The sequence below is a fragment of the Berghia stephanieae genome, chromosome 1, assembly GCF_034508935.2.
Source record: "Berghia stephanieae isolate SIO BIC M18660-M18661 chromosome 1, UCSD_Bste_1.3, whole genome shotgun sequence".
Classification (NCBI taxonomy): Eukaryota; Metazoa; Mollusca; class Gastropoda; order Nudibranchia; family Aeolidiidae; genus Berghia; species Berghia stephanieae.
This window is the reverse complement of record NC_088360.1, coordinates 42,575,685-42,593,620: the sequence shown is the minus strand read 5'-3', so window position 1 is coordinate 42,593,620 and position 17,936 is coordinate 42,575,685. Positions and strand designations below refer to the sequence as shown.

Here is a 17,936-nt window from a genome sequence, read left to right as displayed (position 1 = left end):
CTTCCGATCCGAAAGCGAGTGTCATACCACAAGACCACATAGCTGCACTGTTTACATATTGTATAATTCTAAATAACTGATTAGAATTATATTATGATGCATAAACATATTGCCAAATACAATCCCAAAGTTTCTTTATTTCAAATGAAGTAAAGCGCCAAAACCTAATGATAGAGATTGTAGTACTGGTGGCAGTGAGGATGATGTGGTGTTGGTGGTTGTAGTAATAGTAGTGGTGATGATGAAGATACGATAGTGGTTGTTGTAGTAGTAGTTGTGGTAGTGATGATGATATGATGGTGGTGGTGGTTGAAGTAGTAGCTGTAGTGATGATGATGTGGTGGTGGTATAGTGGTTGTAGTAGTTGTGGTCGTGATGATAATGTGGTGGTGGTATAGTGGTTGTAGTAGTTGTGGTCGTGATGATAATGTGGTGGTGGATGTAATAGTGGTGGTAGTGTTGTTGATGTGGTGGTAATGGTGGTTGTAGTACAAATGGTAGTGATGATGATGTGGTGGTGGTGGTTGTAGTAGTAATGGTCGTGATGATGATGTTGTGCTGATGGTTGTAGTAGTAGTGGTAGTGATGATGATGATGTTGTAGAGGTGGTTGTAGTAGTAGTAGTAGTGATGACAATGTGGTGATGGTCGTAGTAGTAGCAGTGGTGGTAGTGATGAAGATGAGGTGGTGATGGTGCTTGTAGTAGTGGTCGTGATGAAGTGGTGCTGATGGTTGTAGTAGTAGAGTAGTGATGATGATGATGATGTTGTAGAGGTGGTTGTTGTAGTAGTAGTGATGACAATATGGCGGTTGTAGTAGTACTGGTAGTGATGATGATATGGTGGTCGTGGTGGTTGTAGTAGTAGCAGTGGTGGTAATGATGAAGATGAGGTGGTGGGGGTGCTTGTAGTAGTAGTGGTAGTGATGATGATGTGGTGGTGGTTGCAGTAGTAGTGGTAGTGATGATCATGTGGTGGTATTGGTTGTAGCAGCAGTGGTAGTGATGATGATATGGTGGTAATGGTGGTTGTAGTACAAATGTTAGTGATGATGATGTGGTGGTGGTTGTAGTAGTATTAGTGGTAGTGATGTGTGGTAGAGGTGGTTATAGTAGTAGTGGTAGTAATGATGTGGTGGTGGTGGTTGTAGTAGTATTATGGTAGCGATGATGATATGGTGGTGGTGGTTGTAGTAGTAGTGGTAGTGATGATGTGGTGGTGGTTATAGTAGTAGTGGTAATGATGATGTGGTGGTGGTTGTTGTAGTAGTAGTGGTAATGATGATGTAGTGGTGGTGGTGGTTGTAGTAGTAGTGGTAGTGACGATGTGAAGCTGGTGGTTGTAGTAGTAGTGGTAGTGATGATGATGTGGTAGTGGTGGTTGTAGTCGTAGTGATGATGATGATGATGATGTGATAGTGGTTGTTGTTGTAGTGGTGGTGGTGATGATGTGGTGGTGGTGGTTGTAGTAGTAGTGATGATGATGTGGTGGTGGTGGTTGTAATAGTTGTGGTTATGATGATGATGATGATGTGGTGGTGGTTGTAGTAGTAATGGTAGTGATGATGATGTGGTGGTGGTGGTTGTAATAGTGATGGTAGTTGTGGTAGTGATGATGATGTGGTGGTGGTTGTAGTAGTAGTGGTAGTGAGGATGATGTGGTGGTGGTTGTAGTAGTAGTGGCAGTGATGATGATGTGGTGGTTGGAGGGGGGGTATCCTTGGAACAAATTGACCTCACCGGAATTTGACGGAAGTTGCCCGGAACCCGGAATTTTTTGCTCCAGACCGGAGTTTTTTTTCGGTGAAACCGGAGTTTTGGCATCACTGCATGGATGTTTCTCTCTCCTTTTTCACGTACCAAAGTTCTCATTGAATCCCAATAGCTTGTAGAATTTCCTCCTTTTTCTTTCAATGGTATTCCAGCACTTCCGCTCCTTTAAAATCATTTGAGCATAGTAAAGAGAAAGATGATGGGGTGATTGGAATATCTTGAGATCTGCTGAGCTTCTAAGCATCCAAGAAAAAGTAAGACAAGGAGACTCTTCGCATTTAATAGTGAACAGCAGTAGATGATTAAAGAGACATTTATCCTTGTGTCTTGTCTTGATATAAATCTCATCCAGACACAAGTACAAGATCCTTGTCAAAAGAATACACTGAACAGCTGACAAAATATATCAATAAATTTTATATTAATGATATAAAAGAAAATATTATCTCCCCCTTCTCCCCACCCAAAGGAACCTCAACCTCACACTCGATTGTTTCTCTCTCTGGATCACATCCAGGATTTGGACAGGACACAGAAAGCAAAATAGAAAGGGAAAATAGGTATATGAGGACAGAGCACAGCTTGAGTGACCTTATTCGCCCACAATAAGAGGGTGAAAGACCCTTGTCCACGTTGTAAGTGAAAGAAAGGACCACTGCTATTAAGTTGGAATAGCAAACTGAAAACATTTTGCTTCAATGTCAAATAATTTATTTACAGGTTTTCAAAATAAATACATAATATGTACAATCTGGGAAACAAAATATCGTGTAATTTGTACATGCACAATTCATAAATATTTAACAAGTCATGATTTACACGAGAAACGAAATTATGTTATATATCACTCATGCTTTCCAGTTACTTAAAAAATGCAACCCTAACCGTGTATATTCCATTGTTTTAAAATCATTATTATGAGTTGCCATGCCTCCATCACCATCAAACACGTGATGTTATTCCTAACCGAATGAAGAGGACTTCTTGAGTTTAATAAAACTGTGAACACATTTCTACAAGTCAGATGAACCACATTTCCATCGGGGCATCAACACCTATAATATCATGGTATTTTCGCCTTGATCTCTTTAACAGTAGTGTGAGGATGCAACATGTTCAAGAGAAGTAGTGACCTTAATTAATAAGTGTTGTATCTTTTATTTCTTTGGAACACCCCCCCCCCCCCCAAAAAAAAAAAAAAAAACCCAAAAAACCAAAAAAAAAAAAACAGAAAGCAATCTAAACAATTTTTTACTATTTTAAAAGAAGATATTGAATATTCAAAATAATAATAATTTTTAAAAGTTATAGAGCGCAAATCTCCACTGAACGTATTTAAAAAAAGTTGTCCCCTTACATAATGACAGAGATTAAATTAGTCTCTAATTATCTAATTTTTGGCACTTGATACAGCCAGATTTATGCACTAAATTTGTACACTTGCTTTGTCAATGTAAATGTATGCAAGATTGTATAAGAATACACACATATAACACATGGCAACTGGTGCGACTAGAGAAACAAATAAAAATGGACTGAAGGTATCAAAACCAAATGCTTGTTGGTAATCAGACCAAGTGTATGTTTTACCTACTCCATCTGGATCCATAAATAATTCTTGCAAGTAAAATTCCTTAAAAATAATTACCTTAATCCGTGGAGGAGAAATATTGTTTCACATAAATTTTGATAATATTATGTGTCTAGATGAAATAACACATGAACGACTGCAGAAAGGGTTCAACCAAAAATATATCAGGCAATAAAAAATACTTCAGAACCATACCTTTATGGATGACATTATACGAGGGCTCTTTCAGAAATAACCGAAAAATGCCCATTGCTCAGCAACCAGTGGAGATTTTTTAATTCTGTAAACGACATGATATTCCTTATTTCCTTACGGATATTCCCAGAAATTATGAAGTGCACCATTTAGCACAATGAATTTCTAGACGATTTTAAAGATGGCGGCCCACCTTGAAACTTGGTCAAAGGAGGAAATCAGAGCTGTCATACGTTTTTTGAACGCCAAAAGTCTGAATCCTACCGAAATTCATAAAGAACTTCAGAGTGTATATGGTGAGCATGTTATAAGCCGTACACAAGTCTATCACTGGTGTAATTTGTTTGAAGCCGGCCATTCCGACTTGACAGACAGGGAAGGGAAGATAACTGCGACGTCAGAAGACAATGTGAAGCGAGTTGGTGAGCTTATTCGTCAAGACAGGTTGAAACTTCATGAAATCGCAAGCAGTCTTGAAATTTCGGAAACTTCTGCCCATAGAATTGTATTTGATGAACTTGACTACAGAAAAGTCAGCGCAAGATGGGTTCCTAAGCAATTGACAGACAATCATAAAGAACAAAGATTGGACATCTGCAGGGAACTTTTGAGAAGAAGCAAGAGCTCACGCAGGGTTCACGGGCATACTGCCAACGCCGGCGGAGACTTTCTAGGGTACGATGTGACTTTTCTTGACAGCATAGTCACCGGTGATGAGACTTGGTTGCACCATTGCACCCCAGAAACAAAGCAAGATTTGATGACATGGAAACATTCATCTTCACCTGTCGTGAAGAAATTCAAAGTCATGCGGTCAGCAAAGAAAATAATGGGAACTGTTTTCTGGGACAGCCGTGGTGTTATCCTGTTCGAAACCTTACAACCTGGAGAAACAATCAATGCTGCAAGGTACTGCCAAACTCTTGACAAGCTTAGGGAGGCCATTCGCAGAAAGGGCCCAGGGCAGTTGACCAATGGGGTCATTTTGCAACACGACAACGCTACACCCCACACAGCACGAGTGACGCAAGGTTGGCTAGAGAAATATGGATGGGAGATTTTGCCACACCCACCACACAGTCCAGACCTCGCACCATCTGATTATCACCTCTTTGGGCCACTGAAACGTGAGCTGGCAGGAAAGCGCTTTGATGTCGATGAAGAGCTTGTTGACCATGTGCGGAAATGGCTACAAAACCTTGACGGAAATTTCTTCCGAGAGGGTATCTATTCCATGGTGCGGCGTTGGCAGAAGTGTGTCGACAGACTTGGCTGTTACGTAGAGAAATGAAGGACGAGTCAAGGTATGAACACGTGCAAGAATTTTGTTGATAGCATAAAAAACGCGGATTTTACAGGCATTTTTCGGTTAATTATGAAAGAGCCCTCGTATTATAAAAGTTTCTGAAAAAGGCAATATTGTCATGGATGACAAATACCCTGGTCTTTTTGAAGTAGAGGGAAGAAAAAGGAACTTAAAGGAGTGGGTCCCTCACACCTTCCTCAATCTCTTTATCTAAATTTTCTTTTACAGTCTTTTGGTAATCTGAACTTAATGCACTACATATTAAACACTCATATTACAATTATTATTGTCAAGGACTGTGAAATGAATTTTACTATACCAACCTTCTGAAAGGCCTTGATAAAATTTCAACTTGTTCAAACGGTTGACACTTATTCAAACACCTTTTATAATCATTTAACCCACTCACACTCACAAATACAAATTAAATACATATATATATATATATATATATATATATATATATATATATATATATATATATATATATATATATATATATATATATATATATATATATATATATATATATATATATATATTATATATATATATATTATATATATATATATATATATTATATATATAATAGAGAGAGAGAGAGAGAGAGAGAGAGAGAGAGAGAGAGAGAGAGAGAGAGACACCTTTAAGATGAATGCCTTAGTTTCCAGCCTTCAATAAGAATCATGATTTTTTGTTTTCAATTTATACCACTGAGCTAGTTCTTTTACTTTCCTTCTGGAACGAATGTAATTGATAAACTCTAACTCTGTAAACCTATTATAATTAACAACAAAAACAAAGACTTAAATATCTGGATAAAAACCCATAACCTAGTAATTCCAAAAAAAAATGTAAAAAATTGTAGCAATGTGACAAGAGGGAGTGATAAAATTATTATGCACTTAATTCAATGTTCTTTACTAGGCCATTAAAATAAGTGCACAAGAGGTGGCTTCCCTTATATATTACCCAATGTGATAGCACAATTTGCTTCAATTTATTAACCTATGCCATAAATACGATAAAAATCACAAAGAATACAAAGAGGACTCCAAATATTTTTATCATTAACCACCGATTTGATGTGACAGACTGAAAGTACTTTAGGATCTCAGAATGGGCTGCCTCAATGTTGGTACTGGCTTCATCCACATTATGATCTATCCTGGAAAAAGAAAATTAGAAACAAAAAAAATTATTTTCATGACAATCAATTATATAACTGAAACTGAGGAAAATGATTGTAAAATTGGCAATAACAATTCTAAACATTCTTTTTTACTGTTGCAGTCCATTTTAAAGACAACACCTCAAGGCCAATTTTGTTTTGGACATAATGCGATGTCGATTTTATCCTTTTGTAAGGAAGTTAATGTGGAGTATCAAATTTTGTGATCATGCATTTTCTATTGTAATCACTGGGTTTCATGGATAATCAGAGTTACTGATTAGGGATTTTTTTTCTCTCTTAACTTTAGTTGTGTTGCACAGACTTAAGTCTCGGTGCAAAGTTTCTTGTTCAAAGAAAACAAGGGATGCTGACATGGGGCATGAGCCCAGGCCCCCTTGGAGGAAAAACAATGTCTTATCAACTCCACCATCACCTCCCTCCCCCCCCCCCCCCCCCCAATGTTGAAATGATATAAAAATAAAACGGACACTGTTGCAATTGCAAATCTATTTCACAACAATACAGTTTAAATGACGAATCTTTCTCTATGTAGCATATATTGTAAAAAGAAATGGTGAAGATGATGTGTTCTGTGTTACAGATAAGGCCTATAATTGGTAAAATTTCCTCACATCCGTAATTTTCAGAGAAAAGGAAAATCTAATATGAAGGACAGGGGTCGAAGTAAGCTGATGTTAGAGCCTCTTGTGCTGTTGCTATGCTACCCAATTAACCATTTACAAAAAAATATTGTGCACTGTGCACTCGTTGCAGCCCCATTTTTACATTGTGTGAATAAAAACCTAATTTAGAAAAAATATTTTCTCAAAAATTGTTCCTACCTCCCTACAACCTCTTCCTGCTCCTTCACCATATGCGCAAGTTGTTGAAATATAGATCCAAGCTCCACAATGGTGCTCTCAATATTTTGCATGGTCTCTGCACGGCTTTGAATATAAGAGTCCTGAGAAAAGAAGTCAAAGGGTCTTTTAAAACTAGCTGCATTGTTGTAGAGGTCAATGAAATATGTAAAATATGTTTATTTCCTCAAATATTATATCTTATAATATATTTTAAAAAAAAAAAAGAAGCTGAATTTTCAATATAAAAAAGGCAAAAACAAATCAAAAACCTGCCACAGACGTCAAACACTAAATCTGTCTTTTTTTTTCAGGATAAAAATCAAATTTTCAGTTTTCTGCTCATGATTACAAAAATGTGATAAAAAAAACCCAAACAAACAAACAAAAAACAACAATTGATTAAATCTGGATAAGGGCCAAACCAAAACCAAGAATCACTTAATAACATTTTTTTTAAATGGATAATTCTTTGTCTGATGTTATCTCACTTGCCTTTCCAAACTAAGCTGTATGTATAAAACTACCTATGTTTTGACATGTTAAAGCATCCATGCTGTATTGTAATTTGGTTTTAGCAACCCAAAAATTAAAATAATCAATAAAACCAGATTCCTTCATCGTCGTAAAAGTAGAAAAGTCTTTACTGAGAATTTCAGATGCAACACAAAGCAATATAATACCTACTTGTTCATCAACAATTTGCATTTGGTTCTGAAGACTTGATCCTCCAACAGCACCACCCCCGCCCATACCATCCATATTGATGGCTACCTCACCATTTTTAGAATGACTGGCTTCATCTTGCAAAAGGACTGAACCATCTAATTAAAATTAAAACACAAAACACGATTACACAACTGCCATTCAAAATTTGGAAAAATCCTAAAAACCCCTTACCCAAAAATAAAAATCACATAAATTTGGTAATCTAATCTTTTACTTTTCCTCTGCAGAGCAGAAATCGATTCTGTTTCAGAATGTAACATTTCAAGGTATATGAGCAGCTGACTTTCAAAACGTCCTAATAAAAAATCAGTTAACAATCTCAAGATAACATTTGAACCCCTTTGGAATCACCAGAGAAAATTTGGAGTTTCAAAACACCCAGGGTATTGTTTTATAGGCACACAAGACGACTATTTTCCTCTTTGAGTCAATAAATAAATGACAAAAAGATGTGGTTTTCTTTGAATGATGAAAATGGGACTTAGTCCATTTTGAAAGTTACCTACTCATATAATATGCACAAATCTGAAAAAAATACATGTCATTAATTATTCAATGTCATCTATTAAATCACGCCATATTGTTAATAACTTTGATAAAAAATTGAATGTAATCAGTAATCGGATGGATGACAATGACTGTAAAACTGACTTTGACATTATGTCCTTGCCTGATGCAAAGAACCTTATGTCCGTACATTACCCAAGTAAATTGAGATGTGATTAAGTACCTTGCTATAGACAGTGATGGATTTTACAAGAGAACCAATGCAAATAGTGAGGCCATCTAACAGGTGATGATTCGAAACAGAAATTTGAATTAATATGGCCTGCTGTGGGAATAAATTAAGCATTGAGCACATACATGGTATACTCGGATACAAATTATTTTCATTTTGAAAAAAAATGTTTCTCCCATCTCCGATAAGATTGTTTAATTAATAATTTTTTAAAAGTCTAAAAAGTTGATCGTAAACAATGACCTAAAAATGACTGTTTGTCAAAAGGGTAAAACTATATTTAGATTTAGTTTTATCCCTCTATTAGCTTAACAACGCTGATAAGCAGTGCACATATATTTCATCAAATGTACCTTAACATCACACAATATTTCAAACAGGTATCGATCAATGTGGGTCAATGGCCTTTGCTGTTTGAAGTATTATAATGCAGTAACAGTGTACCTTCAAATTGATGTAGTTTATGTACGCGTGCATGCACGCACAAATGTGTATGGGGGAGTGATATCATTCCATCCATAACCTTAATAATCATAAACTTACTCATGTGTCCTTGATAAGCTGAAGGTGGTAAAGATGATGTCACAGCTGAATTTGAGAACTGTTCCCTTCGAGACTTCTGATGTTTCAAATTCTGTGGATATTTGAAGAGATAATGTTATTTTTCACAACAGGTAAAATAAAATAAAGGATCAATTAAAAAGAAAAGGACAATAGGAATTATGTCAACGAAGTGCTTATTCGCAGTAGTACTGTGAATAGTGGGGCCACAGTGGAAGCACTATTCACATCCTCATTACTACCACTACCACATCGTTATCAAAACTACAGCAACCGGCCACCACCATTACATCATCATCATTATCCTTATAGTTATAGTCATCATCACTGCCACTACTACATCATCAACATCAACACCACCATCACTACACAACAACAGACACATCGTGATTGTCAACGAAACGCAAAATGATAATGAAAGTGATAACTTTTTAAAAAATAAGTAATAATAATAATAAAAAATAATTTAAAAATAAATAAAATTAGTAATAATAATAATGTAGTTTATTTATATTATGCGCAGTACTATTGCGAATAGAGTTGGCCTTATGTCAATTGTTTTGTTTTTTTAAAAAAAGAAGCAAAATATTGAAAACGATGATGAACAAATGGAAAGAATACATCCTTTTTGACTTCATTGTTTTACAGAAATGACTCAATTCTCCCTTACCTCTGTTCTGACTTCCAATACTTGTCTGAAGTCATTGGACATGGATGCCAACTTGGACTGGAATAAAGAGATATCATTTTTAAAACAAATTCAGTACTTTAAGAAACTATAATTGCAAACGATTGTGTTAAAAAAAATTTATTTTCATTGTATTTAACCCTTCCTCTAGGCCAACAACTCTTAATCAGCAGTGATAGATTTAGAGCTAAATATTCTTTTTATAAAGCATTGTTATAAATTATGGCACATTAGAAAATAAGTAACACTCATTACCTATTGCTTTCTTTTCATCCATTTCATCAGATTATTGAAATAAAAATTTATTTTAATGATTGGGAAAAAGAAAACCATTCATCAAACCTTACATGATTTGTATTTGATTGCATGAGGAAATAACCATCACTTTACTTACTTGCAGTGCAACGACTACTGTATTGGAATGTGTTTGGACATGCTTCCCATTCTGAGCTTTTTGTGACTTGGCCAACTATGGAAAATTTAAAACAATTACTCTAAGGCTAGGTTAATCCAAATTAATGAAATCATAATCCATTCCATAACACAAAAGTTCACTGAGAGATTGCAAGTGAATATATATGGTTTGCATTTCAGTGATGAAAAAAAAAATAATAACAATGGATCATGAATAAAAGGGCATGAGGATATTTCGATTTAAAACACAGAGACAAAGGTTAGGGTAATACAGACATATTAACAAGAATCTGACAAATTCTGTAAACAAAATAGGGGTTAAAAACAAAAAAAAAAGTCCCTTGCACTGAAATATGAGATCAACCACCCAGCAGTTTTTTAATAACAGCTCATCTCCATAGAACTATTTATAAATTTTGACTTCTACTTTTGAGACTTCATCCCAATTTAATTTGTCAGAGGTCTAACTGAAAAAAAAAAAACTCTACAAAACAAGACAGTAATTACCTCTTGGAGCTGGGCTATCTGTTTATTCAAACCATTAATGTCTTGTTTAATGATGTAGGTAAGCTCTTGGATTTCGACTGGTTTATCATCAAACAAGGCTTTCCTTTTAGCCACTGTTAATAGAAAATATGGATTGATTAAAATAATAATAATATTAACAGACTTGCCAACCTTCCCAGAATGAAAAGTGTATTTGATAACCCTAAAAAGTGCACACTATACAAATGTCTAAATAAAAGCTAATACCAAACCCAAATCAAAATAAACTCTGATCTTCATCATTCAAACACTTAATCGAAGCTATCTCTAGTAATTACAAAATTATCTGGTTTATCTAGAAACTAGACTAAGTGAGCATATTAAATTAGAATAAGGCTCAGAAATTGCAACATCTAAGAACATTGCTGTGGAAACAAAGAAATGATCAAAAGATCCCAATCACGTTAGTAGTATTGATACTGTCAGTGGAAGGTGATGATGGTTGTTGTAGCGATGTTGCTCTAATGGTGGCGGTGATATTATGAAGCTTTGGTGGTGGTGGTGGTAGATGTGGTGAAGGTTCAAAGCTAAGACGGTTGTAGCAGTCATGATGCCATGGCGGTGGTGGTAAGAGATAATGATGCTGGTGTACCAAATGAAGTTGTGATGGCGATATACATCTGCCAGCCCAGTAAATCTGACTGACTTTTCAGGGAGCAAAAAAGAGCACACACAACCACTTTACCTATAATTGCACAATTTTAACGTTCATTCGCAACTTTATTTATTGTGAAACAGAAGTTCCATTCTTTATTACCTGCACCCCCCTCCCTGCCCTGCATATTCAAGAGTTTGTAAAGCGATGTCATGAATTTCAAATTGACATACTGTTATGAGTACCAAACATCTTAAAGAATGAAGGCAATGAAGGCAAGAGTGTGGCTAAACGCTGAGATGCATACTGAATGGAAGATGTAAAAAAAAAAAACAATTTCAGGAAATTGAATTAAAAGTCGTCCTTAAAATCTTGGTACCTAATGACAATGGGGTGAGGTTGTGATAATAAAAATAATGCTGTGAAAGTGGTAGTGTGATGCCAAGAATCTTGGAGTTAATGTTATTGTGATGGTAGACTTATTGCTGTTTTTTTTGTTTTTCCCCGTCTCTTTCTCTCTTCTTCTAGAAGGTCCAATCGTGAACAGTTCTGATTTTACAGTGATGGTTAGCCACAATGTGTCACCACAGAGCATGATGCATTTTTTCCATCTATATAATAGCTTTAAAGACGTCTTTAAAAAATTGTGTGTTCATATGCAAAATAATGTGTAATGTCACTTGTTCTTCTTCACTGGTAAGCCTTTTTCCCCCATACCTTGCCTCAATGACCCAAATCAGAGAGAATTGGAGGAGGCTTTTAGGATTATGGGATAGATGGAGTTAACTTAATTTATCTGTTTTAGTTTATAACATAATAAACTCAATAATTTTCACCAATTTTCAATGTTTTAACAATGCTTGGAATTGGATATGGCAGAAAGATATTCGTTTATGTTGACCAAACTTACATATTGTTAGTTTTTCTAACTTGGCAAATGTGTTTGCAAGGTCTTTTCCAATTCGCCTGAAAAACAATTAAAAGAATTATATACACTAAACTGTAAAGAGGCATATAAAACACTGATATTGTTTTGAAAAAAAAACCCCCCAAAAAAACAAACAATAAAAATGAACCCTCAACTAATTAACAATTAACTAATGATACAAAACTATTTAAATCACTTTATAAAAGGCTAAGAAAGAGAAAATAAAAGCTACCTTATAAAACTTAAACATATCATTTCATCCACTACGCCTATTCCCCTGAAACACCAAGAATCAGCTATAATTTCGCATTTTTTAAGCATAAATTTTCTGAATGACATCTTTTAAAATCAATACACCTTTATTTGTGATGGATAAAAACATTTATCTATGCCCAACTCAAACTGTAGCTCTAATGCTTGTGTTTAAAAACAAATGCTATTCTACTACTACTACTACAAAAACAAGAACTACTACTACTACTTTTAATAATAACAATAATTTGGTTATACTGTTTTACTTCCATCTTAACGGGCCACTTTACAATTCCAATAAGTATACATAATTCAAATTCTCTCAGACTATGCTAAACTATAAATCCTGTCAAAATCAGAAAAAAAAAAAAATATTTAAAACAAATATAAAACTATTGATGTTAATGTAAGATGCACTTGACATGAACTCATACTCGTAATGTATCTTACTTGGCAATTTGTGTGAATTCACTTCTCTGGTGTAAGGCTCTATTTCTGTGATTTTGCACCATTCCATTTCCCTAATAACGAAAAAAGGTTAAAAACAAAGCATTTTAAATACTGCTAGTTCTTTACTGAAGTAACTCAACATCAATATTTATAGTTTCCATACTTAATGAATAATTAATACTTGTTACATCTTCTTTGTGACTAGATCAAGACACAGTTAATTAACATTTGATTAAAATCAATCCTCTAATGCTGAGGAATGAAGAAAGTACTACATTTATTGAAACTATAAACAATTCTCCAAAAGGTTGACAACAATAGAGTAAATCTAAATATTTAAATACCTGCCGAGACTGTAAGGATTTGACAACGGACATAAATTCCGATGATCTGTCACGACACGTCATATCTGGATCGTCAAGGATTTGTCTCTGGGTTGTCTGTGGTGAAGAGGGAGATGGGCTGTGGTGCCTTGTACTATTAAACTGTTGATGATGTTGATTATACTGATTTGAGTTACCCTGTGAATGATTCTCAGAGCCTGAGTTGTTCCTTCTCCGACGGGCTAGCATTGAAATAGTTCAAGCCTGGGCCTCACCCAGACTTGATGTTCAGTTTATAAGCTTTTCTGCAAAGAAAATAAAAATATATACAAATAAGTACAGATTTATTAAACTGCGATTTATGTTTGAGATTTAGCAGTCTAAGATTTGTTTGTTTGCTTTAAGGGTTTTACAGCGCTTGCAACACATTAAGGTCATTCAGCGCCAGTAAAAAGGAAGAAATTGGGATAGTAAAAAGTTCCAGAATTACAATTAGTATCCAAGAAAAAGGAAGACAGAGGGGATTAGTTCAAATAGGGAACAGATGAAGATTCCAAGATCACACTGTCAATGTTCTTAGTTTGAGATCACCTAAATGTCTCATCTTGACATAAGCACAGCTTCCCATTAAGAGGAACACACTCAAATGTTTACAAAAATGTAAAATAAAAATAATACATAACAGAGAGATGATTTACAAGAAAAAAAAATATCATCTCCCAAAACCCTAACTATACATTTGACTGTTTCCCTCCCAGCTAGGGTATCCGGCCAGGGCCAGGACGAAACGAAGTAATCTCATCCCAAGACAAAGACAGAAAGCATGTTGGAAAACAGATACAGGGAGATAGAAGACACAGTAAGTGCCTCCCTGCCCACTATGGGAGGCCAGGAACCCCACCCAGCAGTCCAAGATTCCCATTATATTATGGAGCAAATATGAGAAAGAGGCAACTAAAATAAAATAAATATCAACCACTACACATCACATTTGTAAAGCATTTCTACAAATTTAACTTGATAAATGCTCAAAGGTTCAATAATTCCTCCAGCAAGCCATTTGAAAACAAACTTTTCATTTCAGGACAATACATTCTGAATTTTCAGAGCAATGCTTTCCTAATGAATGGACGAGAACTAATAGTGTCAGACTGCTTCTATTTCTGCAGACATCAAATTTCTGAAACAGGATTAGAAAACCCGTTTACTTACAGGATGCATACAGACTAGAAGTGGTAAAAAGTTCAAACTTAATAAAACCAACTCTTTTCTATCAAAACACAAAATTAATATTGTTGATAATGACAGAGTTTTGAGATAAAAGTTTAACTCTCTGTATAATATAGGACATTTGCATTTATGCAAGTTTTTCCTCTCTATAGAGGATGGATAAAAGTCAATGTTTATCATATCCATTAATTTCTGAAAACCATCAAATGACATTATCAATATCGCTAACGAATATCAGAAAAGATTTACCTCAGGATTATCTTCATTACAGTAAATACCAAGTAAAATCAAAAAGTAAAAAATGACTAGGAATCTTTTACAATGAATGAAAATTTTGAAAAATAACTCACGACAGAAAGCTGAAACATGTAGGTTTCCTAAATGTAGGCAAGCTTATAATAGACAGATTGATCCTACGAATTCCTTAGAAATAAAGGCAGATAAAAATCCAAATTGGCAAAATTGAGGATGCTTGTCTCAAAGGCCAAGGGCACCCTGCCTTAGAAAAAGTATAAAGATAGGGGTATGCCTAAAAAAAATAGGATTTTGCTGCCCTCCAGTGACCAGACCCCCACCCCTTTCCCCCAAGACCAAAAAAGAAAAATTTGGAGTGTCTTCCCCTCTCAATTGTTAAAAAAAAAAGAAAAGAAGAAATTCCATCAAGAAATAAATTATTAAGGTATGAATGTGAATTTAAAAATTTCGTATTTTATCAAAAGTACATTGAATGAAATATTAATATCATTAAAAAGTCACCATACAGATTTGATTTTTTCAGCTCAAAGTGTCCAAAACTTACATTTCATTGATGCCATTTGCTTTAAAATAAGCCGGATATATGGCATTTGAGTTTGAGCACTATTTACAAACAATTTTGGGGAGGCCTTCACCGTGGACCTTTTGTCAAACGTTTATTTATTCAATTTGTCATCATTTATTATAGAAGTAGAAGCATTTTAAAAACTTTCGAAACTTGTTGATAGATTTGTAAAAGTTTAAAATGTCCTAATTTGACAGCTGTTTGATTCCCAGTCGCCATTTTGATTTGTGAAGCATTAACAGGAGGTGCAAAGCAGTCCTAGGTTTTTTTTTCTATTAGGGTTAGCTCGAGGGCGGAGGATTTTTTTCATTATGGTTAGTTATGTCTTAGTGAAGGTGCTAAGGCTAGGATGTTTGTTTTTCGGAAGGCCTCCTCTATTTTGTGTACTCGATATTAACTGATTTGCCATTTATCACGAATAAGTTTGTGGCATTTTGCATAAAAAACATTCAGCCAACTTGCCTGTGTATAATAAAACGAAGTGGCAATTCGGACTTGAGTCTGAATAGTCTCCAGTGGCTATTTGGACTCAAACTCCATTGTGCGTGCGCAAACACACAGGGGGGGGGGGGGGAACTGATATATCACACTGACTCATACTGTAGAAGGATGTGTGTCTCTCTCACACTATCACAATGTGTTTTTTCTTTTCCTCTAGACCACAGTTAATTTGACTGGCTTTTATTCCTTTTGACGACATTTAACTCTTTTCTTTTTAATCTTTAATTGGACTTCCAAATAATTGATCTGTTGATTTTCTCTTTCTCATCAAATTAAGTGGTTTTATAGTTAGTTACTATAATTGTTATTTTCATTTGTATCAATTCTATGTTATTTTTAATAAGTGACTATTTCTCCGATTGCTCTGAAAAATAAACTTGATCTCTATCTATACGAACGGTTTCCGTTCTCAAGATTTATTTTGTTTATTAGCGAGAGTGACTGTGTGAGTTATGAATGAATGTGTATGAATTTTTAAAAAAAATGTTTTCTTTTGCTAGTGCTTGGCGCTCTGTCTTTTATTCCTAACTTTCTGTTTAGACTTCTATTCTAAGTTTGTGCTATCCTGTCTTTCAACCTCTGTTCCCGTTTGGAGACTTTGGCTTTGTTATTTAGGTTTACATATGTTCTCTCTTTGATAGTGCAGCACGAAGTGCAAAAGTGAATGCGCCATGGAGTATTCGCGATGACACAACTTTCTGATAAAATCTGTCTTTGTCAACAAAATGCCTAAAAATCGCTAGCTTGATGATTTGTGAGAATTACCTGTCCACTCTGCTTGAGCATAAAATTTACTTTTGCATCTACATTGCGTCCATAACCCATCAGCTACTGGAGGCTAGCCGACTATTAATACTAGGCACTTAAATGAATGGCTAAATCTGTGTCACAGTTCTCCCATTCACCTGTGTGACCGCTAGTTATCGTTTGTGAGCTGCAGGCTAAAACCATGGCTTGGTTAAATTGAGATATCTCTGGTATTTATTTACAGAATTGGATAAATTAAATACTAAAATAAAGGGCATTGAACGCCCTATCATTTGGTACAATTACCATTTCCCTCCTTAAATTCATTTAGAAGATATTGTAATGGAAAGATAGCTTAATTGCAGTGGGCAAGAAAATCAAGCCGTTTATCATCATTCATGAAAAAATCCTCTTAAAACATAAATAATCATAAAATTCAATCATTTTCCTTTCCAATGATACCATTTTCAACTTTCAAAACTGCTTCCAGGATACCCTTTGAGCATTCCATAAAATCACACTCATTTCAAAATCTACCAAAGTAACGCCATTTCAGCTTGGACTGCCGTGGTCAGCGTTGGTCATTGGCTCCTAGCCTTGTGACGTCACAGTGTTTCAGGGGAATCCCCTTTCGTTTTTTTCAGTCAGCTGGTGCCCAATTTCAGGCTGATTCCTATAGTCTATAGTAATTTTTGGGTGTTTTTAAGGCATAAAAAATTGAATAACTCTGCTTCTATATAACCTAGAGACAAAATTCAAACGGTTTTATCATCGGGATGGTATACTGCATCATAGTAAACCAGATTTTATACTGTCATTTGAAAACTGAATTTTCATTTAAGTGCCTATTAATACTATTATTTTCCTGAGCGTTCGGAGAAATAGAGTCCAATAAAACGGAATTCAAAACAAAACAAAGAAAACAATAAAAACAAAAGCAAACAAAAACCATTCTGCAACAGGAGACTATTCAGACTGAGTCTGTTCCTAATACATATTTTGTTGATTGCACATGCGCATTTTGAGTCCGAATAGTCTTGGGCTAATAATTACTATTCTATTCAGACTCGAGTCTGAATACTGAATAGCCGCAGTCACAGCGAAGCCTGGCTTTTTCTTAGTGACAGACACTGTCTGTATATACTAAGAAGCCTGGCCTTTTCTTATTCTATACTTATTGAGATACTGTCTGTGTCCATAATCATAATAAAAAGCTGGTCTTTTCTTATTGTTGACAGACTGTCTGTGACTGTGGACCGTGGATAATCGTCTAAGAACAAGAATAAGAAGTCCATGGTTATTGATAGACATATCTACAGCCAATACCTACAGCCCCTCAAAAATAGTTTTTGACCATACCTTGTGAAGTCAAAATTATGAACTAGTTGGTGGGGACCAACAAAGCTAAAACGACATCTCTCTGCTTGAAGTGGTCTAAAGATTTCAGTAAGATCACAGTACGGTGACCAAACATTTCATTGAGAAATGAAAATATAAATGCAAAAGAGTTCTTGTT

At 35.1% G+C, this 17,936-nt stretch overlaps 1 protein-coding gene across 1 annotated transcript; it reads right to left on the bottom strand.

Moving 5' to 3' along the window:
• Window positions 1-5,469: 5,469 nt before the first annotated feature.
• LOC144975077 (syntaxin-5-like) lies at window positions 5,470-17,919 on the bottom strand. The gene is made up of 11 exons (XM_078918778.1): window positions 17,780-17,919; window positions 13,144-13,427; window positions 12,800-12,870; window positions 12,080-12,135; window positions 10,536-10,648; window positions 10,009-10,083; window positions 9,597-9,653; window positions 8,909-8,999; window positions 7,585-7,721; window positions 6,880-7,001; window positions 5,470-6,031 (listed from the first exon to the last, which is right to left on the bottom strand). Exons 2-11 carry the CDS (start codon window positions 13,369-13,371, stop codon window positions 5,872-5,874), a joined length of 1,110 nt encoding a protein of 369 aa, XP_078774904.1. The 5' UTR covers window positions 13,372-13,427; window positions 17,780-17,919; the 3' UTR covers window positions 5,470-5,871.
• Between the last annotated feature and the right edge of the window lie 17 nt (window positions 17,920-17,936).